At 34.8% G+C, this 13,035-nt stretch overlaps 1 protein-coding gene across 5 annotated transcripts in view; it reads right to left on the bottom strand.

Moving 5' to 3' along the window:
• The window catches only part of LOC106074020 (uncharacterized), a 31,995-nt gene that overhangs the window by 1,293 nt on the left and 17,667 nt on the right, over positions 1-13,035 (bottom strand). For 3 of the 5 annotated variants that reach the window (XM_056023338.1, XM_013234741.2, XM_056023341.1), the window contains exons 2-4: positions 8,090-8,390; positions 1,023-1,252; positions 665-817 (exon numbers count right to left, since the gene is read on the bottom strand). In XM_056023338.1, the coding sequence (XP_055879313.1) occupies positions 665-817; positions 1,023-1,252; positions 8,090-8,200 (494 nt within the window). In that variant the 5' untranslated portion in view covers positions 8,201-8,390. Of the gene's footprint in view, positions 1-664; positions 818-1,022; positions 1,253-8,089; positions 8,391-10,212; positions 10,349-12,747; positions 12,992-13,035 lie in introns of those variants that run through there. The other 2 variants (XM_056023340.1, XM_013234742.2) reach the window with 2 other exon arrangements.

Here is a 13,035-nt window from a genome sequence, read left to right as displayed (position 1 = left end):
TGGCTTCATATCAATGTTGGAATAAATTAGGCATTAGGATTTATTTCCTTTTCCCCTATATCAAACAAAATTAATTCATTACCTCTATTTGATTAATTTGTTAACATAGACTTATATATATTATATGTTTATATTATATGTCTATGTTTGTTAAATTTGTGACTGAATCATGTTTTGTAAGGGATAATGAATAATTGTGCAAAGTTTAATGTTGATCCCGGAGGTGGGAGAAATAACATGTAAAGAATGTGTGCCAGACAGACAAACAGTGAGCTGATAAAAGCTTTGTAATAATTATATAATAATATATATATAATAAGCTTTCCATAGCACGACACTCTCACAAAATTTGCTGTGCCAAAAAATCTTCACTTTTAATATGGCTAACGCAAATGACTAATAGCATCAATAATATTTAAGGCTTATACAATAAAATTATGTTCTCATTTTACATACAGGTAAAAGCTACTCAATGGGTCAGAAAGAATCTTCTATTTCAGACTCTTATATAACTGATCCTTATAAATCTTATGTAAAACTTATTTAAAAATAATGTGTCAATAAAAAAAATGTTATTACCGTATTATTACTTTATTGACATACAACATGCAGAATTTAATATACAGAAATTGTGAAGTGATATAGCCCCGTGTTTGTGTCTAACCTGTCAATCAACTTCAAGGTCACAGCAGCATCTAAAGAATCACAGATGTGTCGAAAACCAGAGGTGATGAGTCCAGCTGAAACCAGTATCAAGATAGCGACACACAGTTCTGTGATGATGTGTATGACGTACAACCCATGGGACAGGTCAAGTCTATTTGGAGTGAAAGAAAACAATTTTAACAATTTTTAATATAAAAAAAAACCCATTCATAAACTAATCAAATAGAATGAAGAGAAAAAAAAATTTTTTTACGTGCTCTATTATAAGAAAAATATTTTTGTATAGACTTATATAATACAATTGAGGTGATTGTGATGTGAAAGAAAAGGCAAGGGCAATAAGTCATCAAGCCTACTTGTTCTCGTCTGTTTTAGAGTTGTCCCTCCTGTACAAATAAATATACAATAGAACGGCGATGACGGGGTAGATGAGGCAGAAGACTGACGACACCGCCAGACTGTATTCACACACCTCCTGCTCCCCGAATCGAATCTTAAAGTAGGTCGCTTGAGGAGTGTTGTTGACATTGAAGTCAAAGTCTGAGTACAGGAGACATCTGGAACAGTGCTCATCAGTGAACTTAATCTGTACAGAGAAAATAAGACATCAATACGTTACACGGAAACAAGGGCAATGTCTTCGATTCCAAAGATTATGGATGTGTGCAGTGTTTCTCATGACTATGTAAACCCAGTTGAGTCCTGCAGAAATCGTTGGACGTAATCATCTTTTTTTTTTTAAATAACGTCTATATTTTATAAGAAAATAGGAAAACATTTTCCACACCTGATGCAGACAAAGCCATAGTCCACCGGTAATCTATTTAGGGCCTAAGATTTCTTCACGCCTGAGGCGCCTGTCTTCTACAAGGGCTTTTCTTCGGCTTCAAATATTTATGACTATATAGAAATAGATATATCCTAGTAGGCTATATAATATTTACACATGAGTTCTCTAAATGATTTTTTATTTAGATTTCAGAAGTTAGCTATACCTTTTTCCCCTTATTTGACAGCAACAGCGTCCTAGTGGCGCAAGGTTTGCGCTTCGGATTGTCATCAAAACGGTCCAGCGTTCAAACTATTTTTTTTTCAAAGCAATTCTTTTAGACCTATGCAAATCTTTAATGTTTTATAATTAAGATAATTTTGTAGGATTTCGAGTATATTTAATTGGTTACTTGAAAATGTTCATCTTGTCAGTTTGATGTTTCTAGGTCTGAAAATACTTAGCTCATAGACCTAAATATAGGCCTAAATGTCTGGGACTGAGCTGTAAGGCCAAAACATACATGCATTGCTTTTATTATTAAAAATTAAGAGAGAAAAAAAAGTTTTAGTTTTTTAGTTGTTGCTTAAAGCAGAATGTTTTTATTATAATGTCTTTATAGGAAGTGTTTTGCAAGCAAATGTATTGTGTATGTGTGTGTGAGAGATTGTATGAGGGTGAGGAAGGCTGCTACCTATCTTTCTATTGGCCAACAAACATGAATTAATGAGATCGTCCTAAATTTACACTGCACTTCGAAACAACTTCTTTCTACTAGACATTTCCTTGTTGTGGTTAAAATCTTAGGCTAATGCTAGTTCTAAAAATATCGTTAAGACAAGAACGTTTGTAGCCCCCAGACTTTTTGTTGAGGCATTGTAAACATTGGAAATACAGGCTCCTAAATTGAGAGGTCACTTGCTGCTCGTGGGTCATGGAGAGCACTGTGACCATATTATAGCGGTTCCGTGGAGCTCGAGCCGTCAAGCTATTTCATGTATTTCGAGCGGATGAAATGCACATTTACAGGGGAAAAAAATGACTGAGGACAACTTACGTAACATCATAACAATGCAACTGTCGGGTTTTGAACAGTAACAGCTCAGGTTTGAAACTTACATGAAATGAAATGTTGATGATGAGTGGGAAGCGTAGTCGAGAGGCTAAGTACGCTTGAACTTGGCTTGGCTACTTATGAAGGGGGCTCGAGGTTCGAAACCCGACTCAGTGTTTACTGAACGCCTAAAGGCAGCGCGGAAAACCTCTCCTAGATACCCCCACCCCACTGGTGCACAAATGAGATTGGGTTAGGGAGACTCTGAGCATGCTATAAGCATGAAAGTAGCGCTATATAAAATCAAAAGCTATAAATTATTTATTTATGCGAGGAAAAAAAAAAAAGGTTAAAATTCGCGTTCGGTCAAGCCAGTGCTGAGTCTATAGGCAACACAAACTATAGCTTAATGAGTACCCTCAAAAAATGGTTCCAGTGATTGTTTCAATCATTTTGAAGAAAGAGAAATGGGAAAATCTATGTACTTCGGATGTGAGCTTAGCTTAGACAACTTATATGCTACTTTGTTGATGGCTAGGCCTCAGTCCGTGACTCTACCTTTATTGCTTTTGTTATTATCTATTCGAAGGTCTCCCCCACGACTCTGAAGAAACATGGCACGCAAAATGTAAAGGCCCTTAACCTTATAGGTTTCTTATATCGTTTTGGCAAAATAAAAAAAAAAAATCCATTTAGGAGTTTACTTTGGACCTCGCCTCTAGTCCTAAGTGTCTCGGGGTTCCATCACCTGGCATCAAAGGTGCAACAAATTTGCATTTGCTTGGATTCCTTTTAGACAGAACAATTGTTCAAACAGACCGATGGAAAGGAGCTTTTGAAGAGTCCGAGTCTCAACTTATACGACAACTACACCTTTGGAGGCCCTCAAAATATTTCGCTAGAATTAGGTATTGGTCAGGAAAATTCACAATAGCTATGACAACAACAACAAAAAAAAAGCTAAAAAATGTTAGATCTATTTTTTGTTACTTGCAGTTTAATTCACAAAACGTTACTTAACCTATGCAATTTTTGTGACAGTCTTGCACAGACAACACCATATATGTATGTTTGTGTGTGTGTGTGTGTGTGTGTGTGCGCATCGTATGGGCAGGAACATAGCCTATCCTTTCAGAACTCTTTAGTAGCTTACGCATTGCGATACAAGACTAGAAATACTTTCCTACTACAGGCCCACAAAATAATCTCGTGATAATGCCATTTTTCATTTTTCACGTGAAATTACAGTTGAGGAAAAATCTGGCTATCAAGTCAGTGGTTAATTCAACAAGTCTGACAAAATAAAGTCTAAACAGTCTATAGAGGTCTACATGTCCAACAGTTAAGCATTCGTTATTTTGGCAATTTTGACTGGCATCTCAGTGTAATATGCCAATACAAATTCCTACAAATGCTCCTTCTTCCCTAACGCTATTAGAGCAAGGAATGGGTTGCCCGAGTCAGCCATGAAAACCAATAACTTGGCAGCATTTAAGTCATTGATTAACATGCATGACTAGATTGATTTAGGGACACACGTAAGACGTAGTCATCTTCTTTTTTGAAGTTACGTCTGTATTTTATAAGATAAGATAAGATAACATTGCACAATAGTGACTAGACTTATAAAGGTAAACTTTATTAACTATAATGAATTTAAAGACAGTTCGTGCCATAAAACTATTGGCGTAGTTCCATTTATTTTGTCTTTCAGGGAAGGGGAGGGAAACATTTTTTTTTTCTTTTAAACTTTATCTTTATTTACTTTCGAATTGAAACAATGACTTTGACTTTCTGTCCAATTCAAAACATTTTGAGAATGCCTGGTGAAATTGGGGAGTCTGGCAGTTCGGCGCGTCTCTCTTTTATTACCTGGCCAACTACATTCCTGAATTAAGCTCATCATTTGGTATACTGCAGGTCAGCAGCCACTATGCATCAGGCGAACTCAAAGATGGCCACTGCTAAATAGACAACGCCTTCGTTTACTTTCTATCTTCCTGCCATAAATCAATAATTAATGTTGACACTGCGTGATTCAATTGTTCTCAACTTGGGGATTACTGACTACTTCAGTGACTTTTCCCCAGACAGTATTTGTTTTCAATGGAAATAATAATAAAGATGTTTTTGTGCAAAAGTTTTTTCTCCCTAATATTATAAACTAAGCGATATTTACACACCAAAAACAACCACAAGAAAAACATATTTTTCTTTTAAATAAAGCTGATACGAAGTGTAATTGCATCAATTAGATTGGATCAGCCACGTAATTATAGATCAAGACTAACAACTATAAATCTGAGCGATTAGAAATATTTTTTTACTAATTGTTTTTAATTAGCGCAATTTCATGCTTCATGCTATTAGCTATCTCAATAAACTCTGATCCTTCTCTGGACCAGTTCGGATAATTGGGGAAGGAGGGGGGGGGGGGAGGAGGGATATCTCAGTTAATTTTACCGTAATCTTGTTTTTTTAAACCATTTGTAAAAAAAAATAAAAAATAAAAAAAATAAAGGGAACTCATGAATCCAGCCTCATCAAACTGACATTCTATCCATTCTGCTAGTGAGGTTTGTATGACAATAGAAAATTATCTAATTATCTATTATTTGTTTGAAACCTACTTAAAAGCGGCGACCTATAAAGTGAACTAATTCAGCTTATACCACCACCTCAGTCATGTTCGAGTTACCAAACAAAATAATTAATTACCAATAGTTAATTAACTAACTGGTTAATTTTATTTTATTGATTCTTGTGTTGTCAGGTAAAAGAAATAATAGTGCAAAATTTCAGCTTGATCCGAGATTGGATGTCGGAAAAATAACGTGTACAAACATTTTACCAGACAGACAGTGACTTGATATTTGATATAAGCTTTGTAAAAAAAAATGACGTCTGACTTTTCGTTTCGGACGTTCCTATAGAAAGGAAGATTATTACGTCCTAGCTCAAGCCTCCTGTAGGACGGTAGGCTTACGCAGTATTTTAACCACTAAAACTACTACATTCCGAATCTATGAATGAGATAATTTGAGGAGCACCTTTCCAAGAAACGCAATCGCGCCAATGACGCTGGCGTGTTACCAGCATCAACCGAAACAAGGCAGAAAACACAATAAGCACATTGTCAATAAGCGGTTCTCTTAATAGCGTCTTTACGAATTGAAACAGATCTTCTTACAACAAAAGTTCTAAGAAATGTTTTAGCTATCTTTTGTATTCTTTTAGCTACATTTTGTATTTTTAGCTACATTTTGTATTTTTAGCTATATTTTGTATTTTTAGCTATATTTTGTATTTTAAGCTATATTTTGTATTTTTTTTAAAGCTATATTTTATTGCCAGAGGTTCCAGAAACGTTGCAATGACAAAAGCATGAAAATACCACAAAAAGTGTCAGGACAGACTGGATAGAGGACAGACTGGATAGAGAACAGACTGGATAGAGGACAGACTCGATAGAGAACAGACTCAATAGAGAACAGACTCGATAGAGGAGACACTGGATAAAGCATGGACTGAATAGAGGGCAGACTGAATAGAATACGAACTGGATAGAGGACAGAATGGATAGAGCACATACTCGATAGAGAACAGACTGGATAGAGGACAGACTCGATAGAGAACAGACTCAATAGAGAACAGACTCGATAGAGGAGACACTGGATAAAGCATGGACTGAATAGAGGGCAGACTGAATAGAATACGAACTGGATAGAGGACAGAATGGATAGAGCACATACTCGATAGAGAACAGACTCAATAGAGAACAGACTCGATAGAGAACAGACTGGATAAAGCATGGACTGAATAGAGGGCAGACTGAATAGATTACGAACTGGATAGAGGACAGATTGGATAGAGCACAGACTGGATAGAGGACAGAATGGATAGAGGAGAAATAGGAATCGAGAAAAGCTTGTGAAAATCTCACATAATTTCTTTACCATTTTTGCAAAGCTTATATCAATTCATTCCGTCTATCTGTCTGTCAGGATGGATTTAACGATTTTTTTCTCTCACTTTTTATTCTTGGCTCACATTCGTATTTTTCACAAAAAGAATTCACCAATCACTAACACATTAACCAATCATTTATTCAATTGGTGTTAATTAATTAATTTTGTTTTATATTGAAAAGAGGGGATAAAACATACACTATTTAGACATGACAGTGATTATGCTGTGTTTTCCCTTATATGAGCTTTTATTAAATGTATTTTTCATATTCTGCTTGTTATAATTGCCCAGGTTACAGCAGGTGAGGACTATTTAATAGATGAGTTGGTAAAAGTAAACTGTAGAAAAACGTATCACCTTCCTCTTAGATGACATTCTTTTATTTCATTTTAGTAAACATTATTTCAGTCATCATTGAAATCAATCTCCCCCCCCCCCCCCAAAAAAAAAATCTGTTCACCTTAAAATTAGGTCTCTTTTATTCAACTGTTACAAGACCTTTTATCACCACTCTCCAAATCTCCGCATCTGCCTTTAAATGTAATAAATCTTTTAAAATAGTTTCCTGAACATGTAATTATATGCAGTGGCGTTGCTAGAGTAGAGCACGCACAGGGTGACACCTATCAGGGAGGTGACAGCTATGTGATTAAATGTCAGAGAAACAGGGAAATTAAAATATAACCTATATATATATATATATATATATATATATATATATATATATATATATATATATATATATATATATATATATATTTTACAGTTATATTCCATTAATGAATGTAGTTTGGACTTTTTACCTTTAAAAAAAGTTTTTATCGAAAAAATTGTATTTTGGGAAAAGATGATGCGTGTGACACCATCAGCTAATCGCACAGCGTGACACCAGCTGTAGAAACGCCTTAATCATCGATGATTTGTTAAATAATGAGTTAACATTTCCAATATCCTAAAGATGATAAATATAATTAAGCAATCTTGTTAGTTTGCTAAGCTAAATCTTAATATATCTTATCTAATTTTGTTTTTATTTAAAGAGGTTCCCTTAAAAAGAGATGATGATTAAGTCCTAATCTTACCCGTTTGTTAATCTAGTAGTGCATGTGAGCCTAAAACTCTGCAGAGTCATTGATTTTCATGGCTGATTCAAGCAACTCACGCTCTATTGACACCATGGAAGATTGAGCACGCCTATAAATTTGTCCTAGCATAATACGACAAGAAAACTTAAGTAGACTTCCGGTGGACAACAGCTTTGTCTGCTCTAGATGCGGAAAAATATGTAGGTCGCAACTGGGTTTGCGTAGTAATGTGAAACACAACACTCATCCTCAATGTTCGGAATCGAAGACATTGCCATTATTATTAACAGATTATGTTTTGTATTTGAAAGTTATGGTTCAGTGTTGTTGTTTTTGTGTATTATAAATACTTTACATTTTAGTCTTCTTTCCTGAAGTGTCTCTAACTTTTAGTGATTTTACTAATGGTGATACTCACGTTACACGTAACTAATTTGTTTTCTATAAATCTCACGGCTCTATGTTGGGTTGTTCTGGCGTTCTTTATGTTATCTTGAGATTAGGGGAGTGTATCCAAACTTGTGTATAATAATTCGAGTGACTTACCTTCAAATCCCCTAATGGTACAATGACTAGAAAACTGCAGAGGAAGGTAAATCCATAAATTAGAATCTTTTGAATGTAGTAGTGTTTTAATATCTCCAACAAAGGTTTCATACTTGTGGGTTTTCTTTGGTTAAAACAAGTGAATCAAGTGTTCTCGAGCTTTTGTCGAGCAGCTATTTATCTACAAGACACACACAAATTTCTGTCCAGGGATATGGTAGAACATTGTTGATACATTTTGTCTGTCTGATGGTACTTGGTTCTATTTGAGAAGCGCTTTACATTCTTTTAGTCTGCTGCTCTGAAAATAAAAGTAAAACAAAATGTAATAGATCTTAATTCATCTAATCTTTATATAATCTGCTGACGCTTCCTCATTATGAAAAAAAAATTCAGATGTCTTTACATGCTATTGTAAAATCTTTTCATTTAAGTAAAGTAACAATAATACACGAAACACTATACCATAAAGAAAACGCAAACCAATGAAAAATGCTCTGATAGACTCAAAGATAAAGAAAAGCATAAAAACAATACACGAAACACTATACCATAAAGAAAACGCAAACCAATGAAAAATGCTCTGATAGACACAAAGATAAAGAAAAGCATAAAAACCTACGGCTTTGCAGATTTTAAGTCTGTAATTAACATGCTTGACTAGATAAACACATGTATAGTGGAACTACGAAGGAACGTACCTAGTCCGTAAGATAAATTAAATATTTCTGGAATATAAAAATTAATGATATTTTAAAATTTGTTTATTGCATTTGCCGAACGGAAACACAAACTCTAAATCGGCCCATGAAGTGGTCCACCCAGGCAGGTAAAAAGGCAGGTTTCAATATTTTCAGATAGAACATCAGAAAGAAATTCTATCAAAGACAAATGACAGAGAAAAATGGAGAGAGAAGATTGACAGATATGTTATGATTTTGTAATTTGTCGTTTACGCTATAATATGTTAAACTACTTATTAATTGTTGTTTTAAATTATGTCCAACTTATTTGCATAGTAAATAGATTTTTTCTCTTTCTAAAAAATTTACATTTTTTTTTTGTAAATGTAGTATTTAATATGACAGAACTTCCATAACTTGGCAATACAATTTTTTGACTAAAAATCTAAAACCATTTTCATAAATGTGTATAAAAAATGGTAAATGATTATCTCCCCTACTAAATAGTTTCCAGTGTTTGTTACTATTAATAGTGAATAGTTGTAAAAGTGGTGCATTTTTTATTTAAAAAAAACTGCTTACATAAGTGATTTAAAAAATTAGATTTTCCGCTTTCAGAAAAGAAAAAGGTAGCCGTTGCACCAGAACTTTGAATGATCTAAAATATCATGATGTCCGATTTTCATTTTCTCTTCTAGTTTCTGAGATCTAAACGGGACGGAGCGACGTACGGATAGACAGGCCATACAAAACTAATAGCGTCTTTTCCCCTTTCGGGAGCCGCTAAAAACTGAAAATTTCTTGTAGCCATATACATGTGTTTAAGAGATGTGTCTAGTCATATACATGTGTTTAAGAGATGTGTCTAGTCATATACATGTGTTTAAGAGATGTATCTAGTCATAAATGTGTATTTAGGAATGAAGATGTTTGAATAATTAGTTAAGCCTCTATTCCATTACAAAAAAAAACTTTTTTTGTTTTGTAATCAGTTTGCGATGCAATATAGGGTTTGAAGTCAACGAGCCCCTAAACTCTAGACCCCTTTACCGACAAGCTACGCCACTGCGTATGGTGATCAAGGTCATATTGTTGCTATTTACCATCTTAAAGTACACAAGCATGACATTAAATCGATGTGGCTCAACCTACAATCAGATCAATTCTTCATCCTCTAAGCTGAATGGAAGATCTATGTTTGAAAATTAGTCAGTGATCAATGAAGCACAATCCACGTTAATGAAATGACCAAACCGCATACTGAATGTACCCAAGGAGGGTGTACAGGACTCTGATACAAAAAAAAAAGTTTAAATAATAACTTCCTTATCTTAAACATTAGCGACGATCTTTTACACAATTTAGTAAATGCTATTTTCAAATATATATTTTTTTTAATTTCTAAAACAAGAACGGAGCGGTACAAAAACTCGTTCCTACCTCACTCGGTCAGACTCTATCACCGCCACTCATTGATCAGGGAACATGAAATGCACCAAGATACCTGTGTGTAGTCGCCGAATGAACTCTTTATGTTGTGTCTGTTGTATTTATGTGTATTTTTCTGTTGTGCTCTCTATATATGAGAAAAAAGAGTCCTTGTAATCACAACAAATTTCCTTAAGGATCAATAAAGCAGTCTTAGTCTTAGTCTTAAAGTTTCGATAAAAAAAAATAAAAACTACAAATTCTAACATTGAATGAACCATTTATTGATTCTTAATTGTTATTAGTTGCAACAAACATTTGTTTATAGGCCCTAGAAGATATAAATTGTGTTTGACTTTCCTTAGCAGGATAAGAGTTTACAAGACGTAGATTCTATATTATTATTATTAATTTAAGGCATATAAATTTTATTGTACATTCTGCGAATAATCCCATAATTTTGGGCAGATTGAAACCACTTTAAAAAATCTAGATCTATATGATATATATATCTTATCTAAGTTCGAAAAATCTATTTTTGATATATTTTTGCCAACTTTTAGTCTAGACCATGTAGACCAGTGTTTCTCAAACTTTTTTGTCTGGCGGCACAGTAAAAAAACTAGAAAAATTTCGCGGCACACCACAAAGAGCAATAGTTGTTTTATAATAAAAAGAACAACAGATTTTACCTGTTTTTAAGTATTACATTTAATGTGAAGTGTGTGCCTGTTTTCGAGATCAAATGCGATCTAATCGAGGCTCCAAAGTCAACAATAAACTCGCATTTCATCGTCTATTGTAAGAAGTCTCTCTCTTTTCTCAGACTTGATTTCAATCAGTACTTAAAATCCAAACTGACAAAACCATGAAGTTGCAAATGGAAGAATTATTTTGATTGCTTTTAAACTGATTGCAGGATATAACTTGTTGATTGAAATCCAAAACACTTTCAGGCTTTTCTCAGCATAACTTGACTTAAGAACTGCATCGTTTTTAAATCAATAAGCTGCTCTGCTTCTTCAGTTGTAAGATTTGCAGCTTCATTGTTTCCAAATGGAGAGCTGACCCATCCATATTCATTACTTCCAACTGTTGGGAAGTAATGCTGTAATGCAGACTGCAAGTGTGTCAAAGTGTGCAGAATTTCGGGGGTGATTTCTTTTTTTGAAGCACATTCATTGTAAGTAGGAGAAAGACACCTTTTGCGATCTTACTTTGCCACAAAGACAATTTTTCACCAAATGACTTTCAGTTTTGAGGATGCAGTGATGATGGTTTCCTATGGTCATTGAAGACTTAAATTCAATGAATTTAATTTGTCAAATAAATCAGAGAGAAATGTCACCATAACCCACCAGATCTTGTCATGAATAGAAATCCGAAGTCTTTTTTTTTTTTCAGCCTCCAAGAATGAAATCAGCTCAGCCTTGAGTTAGACGACACGCTTTAACAGTTTTCCCCTGGAGAGCCAACGAACGTTGGTGTGATACAGGAGACATTTGTAGTCTGAATCCATTGCTTCACAAAGCTCTGAGAAAAGTCGGGATGCAAGCGGTCGAGATTTTATGAAATTTACATCTTCAATCACTTGATCCAGAACAGACATCAAATCTTTCGGTAAAGAGCTTCTGATTCAGCCTCTGTGTGTGCTTTCTTGCGTTTTGCTAATAACTGAGCAACCTTATAACTTGCAATCAATCCCTTTTCTGGCAGCTTTAGGTAGTTCGTATGTTTCTTAGCTTGTTTAGTTTGTTGAGCCCTGATGTTTTCCAAGTATTCCTTCAGTTGTGCTTTTACAGCTCGATGTTATGTTCCCAAATGTCTCTTCAATTTGCTTGGAACAAGCGCCTCATTCGACAGAGTTGCATTGCAGATCAGACAGAATGGCAATGGAGCATCTTCAGGTCTAGAAGATATGAAACCATATCCGATACAATCTTCTTTGTACCTTCGTTTGGTTCCTTGCTTTTCATTTAACGCTTTCGTAGTTTCATTCTTGCTAACGTATTTCTCCATGGATAACAATGAATAACGCTTATTGATGATTTGTTATTATTAGCATACACCTAACCAATTTACATGAAACACATCGCTAATTATTATCGTTACCAATTCAAGAACTGCTGTGCGTCTGCTAAGGCGGCCAACATTTTAGTCATTATAATCATATATATATAGTGGACAATTCCATAACCTGAATAGGTAACACCCCTTTCCGTCACTATGGAGCGATCCACTACTATTACTGGTCGTTGTAAGTGGGGATGGCATCTCGACGTAAAATAAACATTTAATAGTAGACAGACCTGTGCAACGCTGCACGTATGGCGTTCTGAAAACTCCCGCGGCACACCAGCAAATCTTCGGCGGCACACAGTTTGAGAAACACTGATGTAGACTATGGTCGAGACAGATTGCATCTGTTTATTGTTAAATTGTGTCTATCTTCTAGGATACTGTTTGAAAAAAACATCACATTCTATTATTTCTTTCCTATGCTCACAATTGTTAATCTATCACGAAAAGCAATTATCTTTCACTTACATATTTTGTGACTAAGTGTAGGCTGTAAATGTCCAGACCATAGCTCTATATTCTCTATATCCTTGCAAGTCAAATCACTAGTGAAAGAACGTCTTTCTTTTATTACACCTGTCACACAAATCCGCACATCTGTACACGCCCTAAATACGAACATGAATCTTGCCAATGACCTAACATGGGAAGATAACCCATTGCTTTGGTAATCTACAGCAGACGTAAGCTGTTGTCAGATGTCAAAGACTAGTTCTGAGAATCTTGAAGAACAATCACCTGTGTTGAACCCTAATC

Source organism: Biomphalaria glabrata, chromosome 3, assembly GCF_947242115.1.
Source record: "Biomphalaria glabrata chromosome 3, xgBioGlab47.1, whole genome shotgun sequence".
In the NCBI taxonomy this organism is placed as follows: Eukaryota; Metazoa; Mollusca; class Gastropoda; family Planorbidae; genus Biomphalaria; species Biomphalaria glabrata.
The sequence above is the reverse complement of the archived record's forward strand: the minus strand, read 5'-3'. Positions and strand labels throughout refer to the sequence as shown.